At 45.1% G+C, this 17,347-nt stretch overlaps 1 protein-coding gene and 3 non-coding genes across 4 annotated transcripts; 3 read left to right on the top strand and 1 right to left on the bottom strand.

The window, feature by feature from the left end:
* Positions 1 to 857: 857 nt before the first annotated feature.
* Positions 858 to 931, top strand: TRNAF-GAA (transfer RNA phenylalanine (anticodon GAA)). The gene has a single exon. It is a non-coding gene; the product is annotated as a tRNA-Phe (tRNA).
* A 259-nt stretch (positions 932 to 1,190) lies between these two features.
* TRNAP-UGG (transfer RNA proline (anticodon UGG)) lies at positions 1,191 to 1,265 on the top strand. Its single transcript has one exon. It is a non-coding gene; the product is annotated as a tRNA-Pro (tRNA).
* Positions 1,266 to 3,031: 1,766 nt separating this feature from the next.
* On the top strand, positions 3,032 to 3,103 carry TRNAE-UUC (transfer RNA glutamic acid (anticodon UUC)). Its single transcript has one exon. It is a non-coding gene; the product is annotated as a tRNA-Glu (tRNA).
* Positions 3,104 to 12,456: 9,353 nt separating this feature from the next.
* Positions 12,457 to 16,130, bottom strand: LOC129884304 (uncharacterized tatC-like protein ymf16). Its single transcript, XM_055958624.1, has one exon. It carries the CDS (start codon positions 16,128 to 16,130, stop codon positions 15,291 to 15,293), a length of 840 nt encoding a protein of 279 aa, XP_055814599.1. The 3' UTR covers positions 12,457 to 15,290.
* Positions 16,131 to 17,347: the final 1,217 nt, after the last annotated feature.

The following is a 17,347-nucleotide window of genomic DNA, read 5'->3' as shown; positions in this document are numbered from 1 at the left end:
TAAGCAAGCCGGGCACTACGCTAGGACGTGGATCGATCATGACGAGAATGGACTTCTCCGTAATGTAATGTAAATGTAATAGAAGAGGCAGAGTCCAGTTCCCCTCCCTTCTCGACCAGACGAAGGAGATATGAATTCCATTTAGGCGGGTCAGGGCTTGGCTTGACCCTGTGTTCTCCCGGGTCGGGTCGGAGGCGAGAACTTGAAAGTGAATCATTCAGTGGTGGGGTGTTCATAGAACAGAAGGCCTCGCCCAAGGAGTGGCAGATTTGGATGGAGTCTCGCTCATAGAGGAAGAGTACGCGCGCTAGCGCGCTACGGCTTACGTAGTTGATCGGATCAGATAGCCCTTCCTTCGGGCAAGCAACCAAACCCGGCACATCCAATTCCATTCCGATCAACAACTTGGAGGTATGGCTGAGTGGCTTAAGGCATTGGTTTGCTAAATCGACATACAAGAAGATTGTATCATGGGTTCGAATCCCATTTCCTCCGGTACGGAAATGAAACGGGCGGGCGAAATTACGTGAGAGAAAGAACCTCTTGGTGGAGTCCAGTCCCCCGGAGGACAGAATAGCACTTCTTAGTGACTAGGAGCGGAGAGCCCGTTGCACCTTGTTTTTCTGGCCTATCTTCTTTCTATAAGCAAGCTCCCTCCGGCAGTCCCTGGACGGCTCTCGGTTCTTGAGCATGTTGGGGGATTAGGCGGCAGTTGAAAGAGCTGCTCGAAAGCTTGACGAAGAAGCGAAAAAAGCCTATCTATTCTATTTTCTTAGTTTAGTAAAGGGCTTTTCCCTTACTAGTCAAGTGGTAAGGTAGGGCGCTATTCGATGAAGAAAACAGACTTTAGGAAAGTGGTTCAGGTAGCTCAGCTGGTTAGAGCAAAGGACTGAAAATCCTTGTGTCAGTGGTTCGAATCCACTTCTAAGCAGGCGAAAGGTCCAAACCGTAGCCGGGAGCGAGCCGGATTTCGAAATGAAAGTGAAAGAGTAAGCAAAAAAATGTGAGCGCTCCTGCACTATACGGACGGCTTTTTGGCGGTAGGGTTGGGGTGGCTTGCTTGAGGCAGATTCAAAAAAAAGCGGTTGATTACTCGGATTGGTTCTCGCATCCCTGTGCCCAAAAGGATGGGCGAGTTCGGTTTGAGTGTTCATCGATCGGGTGGATCTATATGCTTCGGGGTGGTGAGACGAGGTGTAGCGCAGTCTGGTCAGCGCATCTGTTTTGGGTACAGAGGGCCATAGGTTCGAATCCTGTCACCTTGATGTGGATACGGTAGCCTTCTCCGTGGTCGGACAGTAAGGCAAAGAAAGAAAAGTCCAAAATTCTGACTTCCCTCTTTTCTTTATTTATTGATTTTTTCTCACTCTAGCTTATACTTCTAAATGGCTTTCTTCATAGTTGGAGGTTAGGATTCAGAGTCATAGGCATTCTTGTAGCTGTAAAAGGCGAGGCCACCCCCTTAAAATGCGGGTGGGGTTGACAGATGAGGGTTAGAGGGATCTGTCTTTTTTTCGACTGAGAAATATATAGAACCTATTAGATAGATTGAAATATTACCATCTTTTAGCGAGACTTTCATTGATTAAGGTCCTAAAAGGGGAAAGGGTTCCAAACCTATCTGACTAATAAGAAGAAAGGGGCGTTCAGCCACTTGACTGGTTGGAGAGGGGCGTTCAGCCACTTGACTGGTTGGAGAGGAGCGGCTGTGAAACGGCGATTCCCCCCTTTCCATTGAAGTAGGGAGGGCCTCCTTCCCCACCATTCCGGCCTATTATTGATAGGGATTTTACCGATGCTGAAGATAGCTTGCTTACCAAGCCGCCCACTTGAGAAGCTAGTCGCCAGGAAAGAAGCGAGGAGGAAGCGAAGCTGTCTACGAAGCTTTGCTTCTCCCCCTGTAGTCGTAATACTCGGCTTGTCGCTACTTTGATTCAAAAGGTAACCGACGGTTCCCGACTTTCTCCGCTTTCCGCAACCGTAACCACTTGTCATTCCGATTACTTCATCCATAAACCTTTTTTTCATTTCAAAATAGCGATACGCTCTAAAAAAGTAAAGGAGAAGCTTCCATTCTAGAAGCGGTAGCTTCCCGCCTCCCTCGGGGTGAGAAGTTCCCTTCCCTTTTCTAAAATGCCTGAGTGGTCTGCTCAGCAAACGTACAAAGTGGACCGCAGTTTGGCTGACCCTCTTCTTCCCATTCGGGTTGGGTTGACCCAGAAGTACAGTAAGAAGGAATGGAACCACTGGAGAGTCGTCTTTGCCCAAGTGTGAACTGCAGACGACTGACTTTGGAAGCGGAACACGAACCTATTTCCGCTATTCCGGGTTCTTATTGAGCGTAGCGAAATCAAGGTTGATGATAAAGTCAGCGAAGTTTCCATGGTGTTCTACCTTTGCGTAGTCTCGGTCCACAGTGGAAGGCTCCGCACCTGAGCCTCGTTAGACTCAGCTGAAGTGTAAGGTGTAAGTGAAGAAAATAGAAGAGATGAAGTCCGTCCCTTAGCCTAGTCTATATCCACAGCTGACGCAACTCCGTACCGACGCCTCACTACTACTTTCATTTTTCAATTAATTAACGGCTAAGCGATTTCATAACCTGAGCTTTCCTTAACCAGCTGACCTTACTTCGTAACCTTAGCCTCCCTTTCTTTAGAGTTTTCTAGTTCGACTAAGTGACTTCGTAACCTCAACCTGCTTTTTTGCTTACTGTAGCATAGGCCTTCGCCACTTCAAACGAAAGATATTCCCTCTTTTTTTTTGAATTCGAAAGAGCGGGGTCTTACTTATTCAGGGGGGATGAAAGACAAATAAAGGGATCAGGGGGCTTTATGATCGGAGAAAGAGAAGGGGCGTGGTTGGTGTGTCACTGGGTCGGTGGGGGAACCCAACCCGTAGGAAGGGGGGACGACCCGCCGAATTCACATCAGAAATCGCCAACATGAACACAAACGAAATCTTGAATTGCGTATAGAAAGAAAACGAACCACTTCTATTCTCGGAGCTGAGGTATATGAAGAATGGCTTTTTGGTCCCTTTCGTCCAGTGGTTAGGACATCGTCTTTTCATGTCGAAGACACGGGTTCGATTCCCGTAAGGGATAGGTACTCATTCCCGGCCGCTTTCAGTTAGTGTTCATTGCTGAGTGATCGCTCGCTATCTGGCTGGAAAAGATGGTCCGGAAGCTTCCTCTCTCCCAGCAAGCAAGACGAGATCACCACTTCTCTCAGTAATGGACTTCCTTTACTTCGTAACCTTAGCCTTAGATGTCCTTTCATAGATTCTCGAACCTCCGACAGACAGAATCTCCATGCATGCGTTCTTTCTCTCCTCCCCTCAGCCATACATCCCTTTTTTGCTTTTGGCCCTTTTTGTTAGGCATTGAACCCCACCCCACGGAGCGGTGCTGAGTGGTGTCCTCCCCTCCCTAATACCTAAACAGAGTTCCGTCTATGGAGCCTAAAGCTTAAACCATGGCAGTAAGCAGTAAGTTGGCCTAGTCTCTCGCCCAGCCTTCGCCTTCTTCAGTGGCCAAGTTGAAGCGTTCAACGTCGGCCTACCACCTTTTTTTTTCAAGGTTGAGCTTGTTCAATTGAAGCTAATGCTATGCTGCCCTTCCCTTGTTCAAGAGAAAGCGAGGACTTTCTTTTAGCTACCGGCCCAAACAAAAGAGATTAGCCTCTTGATCGATCGATTGATTGGATCGAAGTACGAAGGGGTTGATTGAAGTCTGAGATCAGCCCAAGACTAAGGCCGAGCAACTAGCTGCTGCAGGATTGGACGTCTATCTATCTCACCACGCTCCCCTACTCCTATAAAGGCCGGCGGAAGGAATGCTCTGCTCATCTTTCTTACGGCTCGTTACCGCAGCGCTCGTTCACCCCTTCTGCTTCTTCCATTCAAAAAAAAGGTAGTCTTTCCTTGGTAAATAGCGTCTTGAAGTGAAGCGAAGGCATTATTGAAGGAAAGAAATGGCGGGTCGGTCAATTGCATTAGGTAGGAGATGCAGGACCTGTCTTAACCGCAAGTGCATTCGCTATTCGATTCCATCCTAAATCCCACCAATTCCAAAGTGTGTATCTCTTCTTTACTTTTAAGTGACAAGGGGGGTGACAAAGGGTATACTTTCTTCTCTATGTCGCCGTCTCATCAATGAGCGTAGATTAATAGCCAAGCCTACCCCTTTGTGCTTGTCAATCTGTATCCCATTCTTCAGGTATAGTTTTCTTTGATCACAGATCGACAGGTGATCCGTCCTTTCTCCCCCTTTCGTCATAAGGCGTGGTCTGACTCTGAGAAAAGAAATTCCTGTGTTTAGGTCCCTACTAAGCAGAATTCGTAAACTATGCAAAGGCTCTTTGAAGACTTTTTCCAAAGTTTTTAGCAAAAAAAGCAAAAACAATTCTCAACGCCCTTACGAGGTAGTGATGAGTTAAACTACTCGTGTTGGCATGGAAGTCAGCCCGGTAAACTGATTCCATTCTGCTACTAGGGTTCCAAACCTTCCCCTGAGCTCTAGAATCTATAAATACCTTTTCAACTCAAGAAATGCTAAAGCTATTTAGAGTTGGTATTTCTAACTAAGTCGGAAGGAGGGCTTTGGGCAAAGAGCAACTCTCAAGTACTTTACTTCAGTCCCAGTACTGAAAGACGTGACTTCAGGAGTGGATTTCGGAAGGAAAGACTTCGTTTACTTCCTGCAAATTGCTTATGTAAGAACTAGTAGAAAGAAAGGGGCGTTCAGCCACTTGACTGTAAGGAAAGGAATTTGGAAAAAAAAAAAAGAAGTAATTTCGTATATAAAGATATGGGTTTCCGGGTTTAGATCGAAATGGAATCCCCGAAAACCAGGGCTGGAGTATTAGACTTGTTCTGCTTCGATAGAGGCACTGTAACCGTAAGTGGAATAACAATCATTCGGCCGATTGCTCTTATCCTTCCTTCGCTGACACAGAAGAGAGAGAGCACTCCCCAAGCCAAGGATGAGTGCCAAAGAGAAGATGCGCAAGCTAGTCTATCAGAAGGAGAAAGCGAGGGAGTGAGATTTTAGGTTTCATTAGGGTAGACTGAAGACCAAGCCAATCTCGAAACAAAAAAGAAAACTTATTGCAACTACGAACGTGAACAGATGCTTTCTCATTAGACTATTTTAACCGATTGTTTATGTCGACCCTACGCTACGATTCTTCTTCTCTTATGAAATTTCTAGTTAGATGAACACTGCTCTGCTGCATGACGGAGTGATCTTTCCCTCTTATGAAAGCCGGTATCTCACTTTCGAAAGAGAGTCTCGACGTGGCGGTGTACACCTAGCTCCATAGCTGGGCTAGTCACTGGCTAGAGGGCGACCGACCTACCGGACCGGAGGCAGCCGATAATGTTATGTAAAAAGGACCAAGGAGGATCCTATCCTAAAGGAGAAGGAGGAGGAGTAGGAGCTAGCTTTAGGGGCGGAATCGAAGCGAAGAAATTCGTTCATGCCACGACGATCTATATGGAAGGGCAGTTTTGTTGACGCATTCCTCTTGAGAATGATAATGTTCAATATCTTTCTCGCCTTATCCTGCTAACAGCCTATGAATGTGCGCTTGTCGGAAATCATCTTCAATCTTCGATTCCTAGTGCGCTGATTCGAGAACAAGCTCACTTTCGTTCGCTTCCTGCTGCTCCTGCTAATGCTATTGCTACCTCCTCCTTTGCTCCTTCGATACGTGCCTGGTCGAAATCTTGCTTTATTTATATTCTTCCTGAAAAGGTCATACTTCTGCTCTCTTTCTTTCATCAGCTATTTTGACTATGAGAAAGCTTTTCATCAGATAGTCTTTAGTTCTTTTTGTAGGCCGGACATCTTTTTCCTAAAAAGTCCTCACATGGTCAGTGAAGGCCCAAGTATACCTATAAAAAAGAAATGCACGGCAGCTTTTGAAGAAAAAAGAGATGCATCTTTCTTTTCAACAAGAGGAATCACAGCTGATTAGAGTGCTACCAAGTTTCGTTTTTGGTTGCAACCCGAATTCCCGGGAGAATGAAATTCAAAAAGTTGAGGAACGAAGTAACCTCATCCAATGGCCTCCTTCCTCTCCTTTAGAGTCGAGTCACTTCGTACCTTCCTAGCCGTCTATTTCAATCGTGCCAGTTGGAGGAAAGCCCGTCTTTTTTTGCCTACTCCTGGTGCCTAAAGGCAAAGAGCTTCTTCAATAGCCAAGTCGAGCAGTCAAGCAGCAGGTTGAAGTCTTTGACTTCACAAGTCCTACTCTCAAGCAAAAGGCTAAGAGCGCTTGTTCCACTTCTAGCTCGTTAGGGATGGGATTCCTAAGACCTCTGATGCCCTGACTCTCAGTCTCAATCAAGTAAGAAAGGGAACCCTTTTAGCTACGGCAATGGGTATAGACCTCTTCCCTCCGCTGCTTACCCAATGGACCACTTAGAATAGACCGAATCGAAGGCGGTAAGCATTCTGTAATCATTCCAAGTTTTCCAGGCTGCCCATTCTCTTTGTATAAAAAGTAGGAGTAGGAAATGTCGTAGGTAAAGCCGTCCAGTACTACATCCGTAAGCCTTCCATCTATTGCATTCGTTCGTCGGGGAATCCCTATGTTCACTCCCATCAGGGGAATTTGCCTTGATTTCGATTCTATTACGTACAAGTGGGCCAGCCAGTCCGTCTGGTAATTGATTCTGTATTCAAGGTAGGCTATTTCGTCCTAGCTTTCCAATTTCTCTGTCCTAACAGCGTTCGAAGCCTAACATCCTTGCAAGCTTTGGATTCTTTCCTATCTCTGACCGGGAAAGAGGTTACCAAGCAAGTGAAACTGAAGTGAAACTGTACTCGCCTCTTCTCCTTCTTGTCCTCTTGTACTTCCGTTCTTCTTATTCTCGTATCCGGAACCGGAACAAGCTCTTCTTTAGCAGCCTCGCTTTGTTAGCTTCTTGTTAGCAGTACTAGTTTGTAGTCTTTATTGACCTGGAACACAAGCTTTACCAGCCAACCCGATCTGACCTTCGAAACTCTCTTCTCATACTCCTCGTTCGTCGTTCCAGGCGTACTCCAGTTAGCTCTTCTCTTACAGAGCCTTGTCTGTTCGATTGCTTTCCTAGTCTTCTTCCTGCTTCATTAGATAAAGCGTCTTCATTAATAGATAGAGTTGGAGTACGTAGTGAGAGTCAAGGTCAAGGTTGATTGATGAGTTCAGTGGACAGAACGATCGATGTGAGGCCTAGGTCAAGGCAGGAAGTTCAAGTGTGACTTCCCCCGTAGTTGGGGGCGGGGGTTAAGCGTCCGATTCGACAATGAACACTAAATGAAAGAGGCAAATCCATTTTCTCACCCGCCTACGATTGATTGGAGACTTATTCAGTAGGTCCTCCTTCCCTACAGAATGGAATTCCAGGGCGTCTTGCTTAGATCGCATTTGCTTTCCCTTACTCCTGAATAGTGAAAGATTGAGCCTTTTTTGTTCAACCCAAGTGTTGGAGTTCCAGAGCACACTCTACCTTTGCTTCCTCATTCTTCTGTGCCAAGAATGATCCAATTGAATCTTCTGAAGCTGATATGTAAAATCTCAAGGGCTCAGAAGAGGCTCATTTATGCTAATCAAATTAGTACTCGTGCGGAAGTATTTCCCCTATCATAGAAGGTGTGAAGCAGGCGGGGTCTTTAAAGCAAAAAAGCAAAGCAAGTTCCAGGGATGCGGGCAGAGGGGGGTTTCTCGATAGTCCAAAACTAGTGATCTAGGCTTCTCCAGCAAAGAATCGACGCATGCCGAGTAGACTACAATTTGTGGCACCATATCCTACCTATCCCGAAGGGAAGTCTCCAAAGTGGGATTGTATATTAACTCAGTCTCCGACGAAGAAGGTTCAGGCATGCTTCGACTTAGCCCTATGATCCGCTAATTCATCTCTTTTTCTGGTATTCCGCAAAGGAGGTGGATAGGGTCAGCGAAAGAAGTGGCGAGGGCAGAAGAAAGGGTTTTCAATTCAAGATTCCCGCTCCTGAAAATGGGTATTAAACAAAGGACATAGTGGGTTAGGTAAAACCTATTTTGAGAGGAAAGATCTATCAAAGCAGAAAGTCCAAAGCCAAAGGTTTTTTTCAATGCGTATGCTTTAAAAGTCAGACTTGGAATAGATTATTTATCTGTACTTTATTAATGGGATAGGAATTCGTAGTGGGACGTTCTTTTCATAGATCCTTCGAGCGAGAAAGGTGCTGCGCCGGGGCCTCCTCAAGGTCATTCGGAACCACTTTAAGGCTGTTTATTGACCATAGCAACGCAATGTTCAGTGGTGGGGCAAAGCACTAGCGAGAAGCTTCCCTTGGGATTGTTTTCCCAGGCAATTTTCCTTTTTTGCGCTTATACGCTTTTCTCTGTCTTTGATGTCAAGCCCAGTCCCAGTGACCCATTGGATTGGATTTCTCCCTTGGGCGGACTCCATATGGGGATAACTTGTTACTTGTAAAGTCCAGGAATGAATGCTTATTAAGGAATCGGTAAGCTGATGTGCCATTACTGGGTTCCATCCTCTGGCAATTATCGACTCGGGAATGAACGAAGTCGCTTCACTTCAAAGTAGAGGTTTGTGGTAACGGTGGACTGACAGATCAGCTCCAAGGCCTGAGTGCCTAGGTTGCAGTGGTAAGAGTCGCTGCCGATGAGTTCCAGCTGCCAGAGTCTTCGATAAGAAAGAGGCGTCTGAGTAAACAGAAGTGAGATCTTCCTATTGATACTAGCACTAGTGGGACTGGCTCCCGGGGAAAGGGAATTACACTAGATCTTGGCAATGGCACTCCAACAAGCTCGGCAGGGAGAGAAAGAAGAGAAGGAGAAGAGGAAGTACGACGAAAAGGGTATGAAATAGGTTGCTTGTAGCGATTGCGATTGCTTATTTGGTTGGGATTACCAGCCTGACCAAAGAATAAGATAAAAAGAAGAGTTCCCGCCTACGGCTACATGCCCATTAAGAGCTATACCTGGAGTCGAGCTAACTGCATAGGCAGAGGGGAACTTTCCTAAAAAGCCTAATAGCAATTAACCGCATTGGAAACGACGAATCACACTCTGAAAGGAGGTTCCCTCCCAATAGATGTCAGGAGGGAGCAAGGCGTGATTGCTCTGTCATCCTCCGACCGCCCCCCTTTCCACCTCTAAGTAGTGGTGTTGGTGTGTCTCGTTGCAATCATTCCGGTCAATCCCTTTCCTGAACCATAGGTAAGGGATGACAGGAGATGGCCCCTATAGCAAAATAAACCAGCCCCTCATTTGAGAGAGTAAATAGAATAGTGTCGGGCTTACGACAGTCTGACTTTTGAACGACTAAGCAACTACTAAGCTCCCGCCCACCCCCAACCAATTAGGGTAAAGTGTTCATTCATACCTTCAACAGCACCGAGATATTGGCCCATGACCATGTTTACTTCATCTTCAAGAGCAAGCATCCTGGCTCTCAGGGCCTCAGGCAACCCTGGATCCTTTCCTACTTCCTTAGTGATTCCAAGAAGATGCTTCAACCCCGTTAAGTTTTAGCTGGCCATCACGGTCCAATAAAGATTTCCAATTTCGATTTGGAATTGTTGAGCAGTAGGTTAAAGATAACCTCCTTTGAAGTACCCTGTGTGGATCCGGGGGCTGCTTCTGCGCTGGCTTTGCTAGCTTGCATGACGGGCTGTAAGACGCTCAATCAATCGGGCGCTATCCCACCCTTCTTCCTTGATCTACACATTCACGCCCTTTAGAGTTAAGGAATGATGGTTAAGAGTTCTTGCTTTTGAGTTCCCACTCTGACTATTTAGAAGGCTATATAGAATAATACCTTAATGAATTGAAGCGGATAAAGCTCAGCATTTCTCTAATTTGAATCGAAAGTTGCTTTTTACTCCTCCGCCTTTGAAGGCTGGTTACATCCAATGTCTCCTACGAGGCTGCCTTAAAGTCCTCTTTGTCTAGGCAGAGGTATAGCCCTTTTTGAATACATTTGACTTGGTGCTCACTTGTAGGAAGATTCCCCGCTCTGAAGTCAAGTCTTTTTTGGAGCTCCTTCCAAAGAGGTTGGGATTAGACTTTCAATTGGATGTGTCCCGGTCAAATCGTTAACGACAGATCCCTGCAGACGTACTACTTTCAATCAAACCTTCTCTCCTTTACCTTCTTGATTGATAGATAGTGAGGCCTAGGACTTGCTTCCTTAGATTTGTTGAATTTACTCTGTCTTCACGAATTGGATTTGAACAAATATCTCTGGGCGACTTTCCTTTTAATCGATCGTGAGGGGGGTTTCCACTTTATTACTCAGGTAGAGTGAAATGGCTAGGCTCCCCTATCACCTTTCCTTTCGGTGATATACTTTGCCTTAGCACTTACGAAGTAGACGTCATTTATTGAGTTGAAGTGAAGTCTTTCCGTTCCCGATTCAATTACAGCTGTTCTCGCTAAAGCCCGATCTGATCCCGCTTGAGCGGCAGGGAGAAATCCTGATCTTCCAATTGCGTCAATACAATAAGATAGATGCCTGAATCGCTCCGTGGCTTTATACACCCCAAAAAAGAATGAATAGGCGCCCAGATGGAAAAATTACGATAGAAATAAAGCTTGGAAATGAAGGATGCGCTCGCGGAAACAATGAGATCATCAACATAAACTATAAGATAGACTTGAATGCCTGTCAATTGGTATTCTATATGATGTGATGTTGCTAGTTTCATCTGCTAGTAAGAGAAGCTGCGGTGAATGAATCCTTCTTAGCTAAGGAATGTTTGTTGGACACCCACCCATTGTCCAGTTCCGGCTAGCGCTCCTCGTTGCCTTTGTTTGCACGGTCTCATCACTTAGTGGTCTGGCATGCAGTTAAACAGGTTGACCCTGGAAACCGCTTTCTTAAGTATGCTGTACTAGGGGACAATGTAGGAGGACGCTCGTGTATATGAAGAAATTTTTTGTAATTGGGCTTTTTCTTTCCTATCAGAAATCTATGATTTCCCATCAAGGTTCAGCTGTGAATTCGCAAAGAGGTTCAGGGTTCGTAATTTGAGTAAGGATCTTTCACCTATCTAAATTCGGGCTCTTATGAACTCTCACCATCCCTATGGTACTATGGCTGTACAGCTACAGTACCCTATGAAGAGATTTTCCACTCTTTGTTTTGTAGAGTAGGGGGTTGTGGGTTACCGTGCTCTATCTAGAATCGACCATGTTAGAAGTCTTAAGGTAGAGAGGTTGATTGTGCTTCATGTCTCCCAAGAGCATATTGTTCTGAGTGAGGGTAATGTTTGCTATCGCCGCTTCCTCTTTTGCTTTCTTAGCGAAATGCTTGCTTCCGTTCACATCAAACATCGTTCTTTTCCCTTTTGCCCCTACCTTGGTGTTGACCCTAGGTTCGCTAGCTTCCTTTCCGGTCTCGTATGGGGAGTAAGTTAAGCCATTCCACTAAAATACTCTTTATTGATTGAGCTTTCTCAGTCTTGGTTTGAAAGCCTTGACAGTTCAGTTCGCGTAGTTCGTAGCCATCGTTAGAGGAAAGAACTTGTATTACAAGGATTCATTAACTGTAAATCTGGCAATTCCTACCAGGGTGGTGGGTCAGAGCGGATTCCCTTGCTTTAGGGCAGGAATAGCGGAATGGTTAGGGGGCTTGTCTTTAAGCAGCTGGCTTCCACGTAGCTACAGCTGCAGAGGATAGTCTCTAAAAGCTACAACCGTCTCTTCTTATTATTCTCCGAAAACATACCTAGGTTTTGGCAATCACTCTACTGACAGAGAACCTAAGAGCTACCAATAAGCCTTTAGGCAGGCAGCGGAAATGGTAAATGTCGTCTTCCTTTACAATGACTTCTTCCTTTCCTCTTCACCATACGCAATTCTAGCTCACCCTCGGATCAGGGGATACCTTAAGTCAGCAGCTCCCTTTGAAGATAGGGCATTTACATAAACTCCGAAACCGTACCCAGGGAGCTTACATCAGGAAACTCCCAAGCTTGCCGAGGAAGGAACAAAACAGAGAAAGACACCGTCCAACCGCTTTTTTATGTGCGCGTACCACTTTTGAGTATCTTTGCACTGCTAGCTCCCTTAGATCATTGGCTACCAGAAAGACTAGAACTCAGGAACATCAATATGGTTAGGGATCATTAAGGTACGGCCCTTAGCCTATTCCTTTCTGCCTTTTGAACGAATCTAGAACCTCAATTAGCAGATTCATTAGAAACCTTTCTTGGAAGACTCAATTCATTAGATAAGCCTAGTACATAATCACTGATAGGATCATTCCTGAAATTCACAAATAATTAATGGGCACTTTGAAGCAAGTTGATCCTAGAAGACTAACCTCGTAGCTCACTTAGATCAATCAGTTCAAGCATTGACAAACCCGCCTTCCTTCTGTGTTCAGGACGGAGACTCTTTCTGCCTTTGTCGAACTGCCTTGACGCCTTGGCAGGCTTTGACCTGCTTTCCTTCGCTTACCGGAGAGCGGATTCTTTATTACTGACTTTTCGCGGTTGATCGCACCTCGCACCTAAAGGAGTCGGTCCTTGTGAGGAGGAGGACTCTTCTCTTGCTGTCAAAAGTGCTTACTCATGGTCTATCGTGCAGTTGATGATATCATTCTGGACTAGTTTCCAGGCATACGCCAACCATACATACCGCTTTCTCGTTCAGGAATTTCTTAAGATTAAGGTTCGAAAGGACCAGGCGGCGATGAAGTATGAGTCTAAAACACTATATGCAGAGCTGCCTTAGCTCAATAGATCAACGAATCAGGAGATGACTTCTTAAACGTTCGCGAATGGAAAAGAGTTGCTTTAGGCACGGACCACAAACCCACGAACCTAATAGTTGGATCCATGAGGAGACAGGAGAAAGCCATTCATTCCGGTCATTGAGCCCGGATTGAGGATTGATTGATCTAAACCAAAGACTTGATTATATATAGGAGAAAGGCGTTCTCATACCCTGATACCGCTTTGTGGAAACCTAGAACAGAAGAAAGTCTCTTTAGGATGGCTCTGTCCTAGCTAGACCGAGTCACAACTACTTATTATAGAAGACTCAGGCACACTTCCCTATACTTCTCCTAAGTGACATCAAAATACTCTTTCAGCCGATTCGAAAGCAGCAATAGATGAGATTGAATCAGACAGAAGGTTCACCCCTCACCCTGGGGGATTGGGGAGTTGAGACTTCCTTGCTCTTAGGCCCGCTGTAAGGCCAATAAGATCAGGAAGAAGGAGATTGGATTCTTCCTTTTATCCGGACTGACTCTAATCGTGATTTTGACTCTATTATGATACCTCCCTCTGTCGCAATAGAAATCGAGAATGGAGGTGACTTCGCTACACTTGTTTATAGTTGGAAATTCCAACTCGAAGGCCCTAGTACTACTGACTTTGCACCAGATTAAATTGAAGCCTTTTTTCGGCATCCCTTCTCAGACGTCTTATTCCTTGCCTTAGTAATGTGCAATCAGCTACTTGGCACCTTCCCTTATTCTCCTTCCTTTCCTTTTAGATCTGAGGTAGTACTAATTAATGCTTGAATTGCTCCTATTAGAAATAGGGCTACTCTTGGGTACGAAAGAAGGATATTCCGAGCCTGGGCACATCCCTTTGATAGCTTTGTTTAGCCTCCTTTACTATGTCAATCCCTCCGTATTGGTTATGGCTGAAGCCGATCCTCTCCTTGGTACTTCACCTAGTGGCTAATCTCAAGTCTCTTCTCTCGACCGGATGGGCCTATGTCACTAGAACAGGTGAGGAAGACCTCCAATCACTGTACTGGCAATTCAAGATGAACTCCTTCCATGCCAACAATAATAGTACTAAACTTTCAAAAGAAGAGAGATGAGATCAAGCTTTGAAGTTGGTAGCTGAAAGAAAGCTGTTCGTGAAGGTCAGGCCAGAGCATAAGGAAGGAAGCTCACTCAGAAGCGAATTCCGACTACTATTTTAGAGTACCGAAGCTCAATGGCATTGATCACACCTACGGCCAGAAGAAAGAAAATACCTAGCGCCCCGGTCCCTCCATTGACTGACTGGCTTAGAGGGCATTCCGCACAATGACCAGTGCAATTCGCGCATCTGTCGGTAGAGGGTTCAGATAAAGTAAGTAGCTCGCAAAGAGGGAGTTCCCTGGCTGGTACCAATAGATAGAGCTACTAGTAAGATAAGCAAAGGCGGTTGAGAGTGGAAGGAGTTAACCTCTCAGCCTCAAGGTGAAAAAATATAGCAACTGACAAGGAGTAGCTGTATAGGTACCAGTTAGGGTGCCAATCTAGTATAGCACTGCTAACAGGACGGTCAGTCGATAGCGAAAGCAAAACTTCTCACATCTCTATGACTCTTTGTTCTCATGACCTCAAAATGATTGACTACATTCAATATAAAGGAGAAAAAAGGATTTATCCCCCTATTCAACTACCCATCCAAGAGCATTTGGCTTCAGAATACTTTCTTCTTTTTCTTTTTCTATGGACTGCATAAATCTTATCTTCCAGCCCAAAGGAGGATAATCTCTTTTGGCAGCTCAATCCTCACGGTAATAATTATGCCAATTCTGCCTAAAAATCTCTTCAGGTGATCAAGGGGGCTCCCTTTTTCAGTAGATGAGATTAGGATGAAAGGTATTATCTCAACGCTTCTTTTCTCTGGCTTGCTCTTTCAAATCCAATTTTGGCCTGCAGTAATGTAATCGGGATTTCATCTCCTAAATTCTTTTTTCTATGAAAGCAAGAGGTGGAAAGTTTTGTTCGAAATTCTGCCTTATTCCATGAGATCTAGAAGCACTTCTGCAACTTTCTCTCTTCCCTAGCGCTCTTTTTTTTTTACTTTTTTCAAAGGGCAATGAAGGCCTTCCTTATAAGTTCTCGCTCGATCGAAAGGATATAACACATACGAAACCTTAGCTTCGCTGACTTTATGAGGTCTAACCTTCGCCACGACATTAGTGGCTTAGCTCTTCGCGCTTCCCGCAGGCTTTTTTATAGAGAGAGAGTAAGGGGGGGGGCGGCACGGAAGATTGGTCCGCTCCGAAAAGCTGAGTTTTTCGGTTCGCCCCCCCTATGTGGTTGGCCTTCTTACCAGTCTGCCTCCTTTCTCTTGATGGAATATATCAATACCCGAGCTCCAGCTTTGCTTGCGTTCTTCACCGGCGCTCGCCAGATGTATCACTCATCCCGCTCCCCACGGAGCGGTAAGGAGTCTTCTTGTGTGTTATAATCTTTACGGGAATGAATCGCATATGTTGGTTGAGAATTGCTCGGGAATTCATTGATAATGACTTTGCCAGGTTCTAGGGAGGCTACTCTTCTTTTTTGTCGATCGAGCCGCTTTCCCTCATTCCACTCGTCCAGCCCTCTTCACGAACTTGTACAATCGATGCCACAAAGATAGCCAACTCTATTATCAAAGAAATAAGGAAAGGGGCGACAATTTGGCACCAGATATCCGGAGGTGTGGAAAGAGCAGCTGTGAGAAGCGGAAAAACCATCAAAAAACGACGATAGTTCGTGGAGGTTTCTACAGAAAGACCCCTTGGTTCTGGCAAACGGATCACAATTACAGGTACCTGGGAGCATACCGATGGAATGAACGAAATACGAACAGTTAACATAATATGGTCATAGATCTTAGGTTGTAACTTGATCATGAGCGAATTTGTTGATGTTGCACCCATGAAGTATGGAAAGTGCCAAACATTGGGAACTACCCGGGGAGGAGTTAGGAACAGGAACAAGGAGAAGCGAGAACCACTTAAATGGAGGAATCGATTGTATTTCGTCCTTTGTTCCCCATAGCAACTGGGGATCAAAAAGCACCAAATTTGATGACTTATTAAGGGAAAGACGAAGTAAGAGCATGCTATTGGAGACGTTGCAACATATGTCGGGAAGGCCTCCGTTGATTGTGTACGAACAAAATACGAATCCAAAGGCAGGGTAAGAAAGGGTTTAGCTAATGGAGATATTAACTCTTCCGGGAACCAGTAACGCGTAAACCATGTCAAACCAAGACCAATCAATATCCGAACGGAACGGATTCGAACTTCTCCTAGAATAGTTTCCGGTGCGAAATGAAATTCATAGGATATATATGAGTAATTCAAAGGAGAAATAGAAATATTTGATAGGATTCGATTCATTTTAGTAATGAACAAAACTAATAGGATTGATTATGTATCAGAACTGAATCACTACACGAATCAGAACTGAATCACTACACGAATCAGAACTTGAAACAATGAAAAAAGAATGTTATGGGGCTTCCCTGTCGAGAAGAAAAAGTTTTTCTCTTAGAGAGGCGTTTTCTTCGCTTAGAAAAGCCTTCCTTCTCTCAAGGGATTTCCATAACTCAACTAACTCTCGGCGATGGTGCATTTCCAATTGGGCTTGGTGCTTTAGTTTTAAAAAGCCCTGGAAATGCTCTGCCTGGGTCCTTTTGACTTCCGCATAGAATGGGGATTCTTCTCTGTCCCCACACAAGCTTTCCAAGACCTGGCATAGAGCCGGGTGATTGAATTCAAAGGGTTCAAGGTGTACCCTCAGTATGGAATCCAGGTCTTGTGGATCAATGAAGAATTGGGGATCCTCCCGACCATAATAAATTAGTTGATAGAGAGAGGAAATCTGGTCACGAGTGGAAAAACAAAACTCTGTTTCCAGGAAATTGCGCACCATGACCTCGTACTCCCTGGGTGAAAGTCCCTGGGTTTGTAGGCCTTGTCGTACGAATTCCACCCATTCAGGGTCCTTATCAGGTTGATTTATATAGTGGTCCAGGAGTAGGAGCTCGGATGGAACAATACCAAACAGGGAATGAAGTAGAATCCCATCAAAGACGTGATGATAGATCTTATATACAAAACTCAGTAAGAATAAAAGATATATAAGAAATTGTTGAATAGAAAGAGCCCGCCGTAACTTGGGCCTAGTTATATAATAGAAAGAAACTTTGACTTGCAAATCTAAAGGGAGGTAGAACCTCAGAAGAATGAGGAAAAGGCATGACCAGAAGAATTGTGTGAAATAAGTGAATTTATCCAGTTGAGGCATTGAAGATTGATTGAGACAAAGCGATTCCCTCAATATAGCTTAACTCCGTCAAGCCTGTACGAGTAGTGAAGAAGTCTAGATTTAGTTGGTTGTTGACCAACAGAAGGAGTAGGAGAAAAAAAGGCAGAATTTACGCAATTTAAAGAAAGAGATTCTGCTCTTTTATGGCACTTGCAACCCGCCGAAATGGAAGGCTTTGCACTGTCCCCAACTGACGAACCCCCTTTAGGTGCAAAGCGTAAGTTTTTGCACTAAGCGCTTCTCCCCTTGGGGAAAAGATGAGCCCCCGGATCTGGTTCCTCTTCGC

Source organism: Solanum dulcamara, chromosome 4, assembly GCF_947179165.1.
Source record: "Solanum dulcamara chromosome 4, daSolDulc1.2, whole genome shotgun sequence".
Lineage (NCBI taxonomy): Eukaryota > Viridiplantae > Streptophyta > Magnoliopsida > Solanales > Solanaceae > Solanum > Solanum dulcamara.
The sequence above is the reverse complement of the archived record's forward strand: the minus strand, read 5'-3'. Positions and strand labels throughout refer to the sequence as shown.

Excerpts from the sequence above, each read along its gene's own strand:
- LOC129884304 (XM_055958624.1), bottom strand. The coding sequence starts at position 16,130 with ATGAATCGAATCCTATCAAATATTTCTATTTCTCCTTTGAATTACTCA.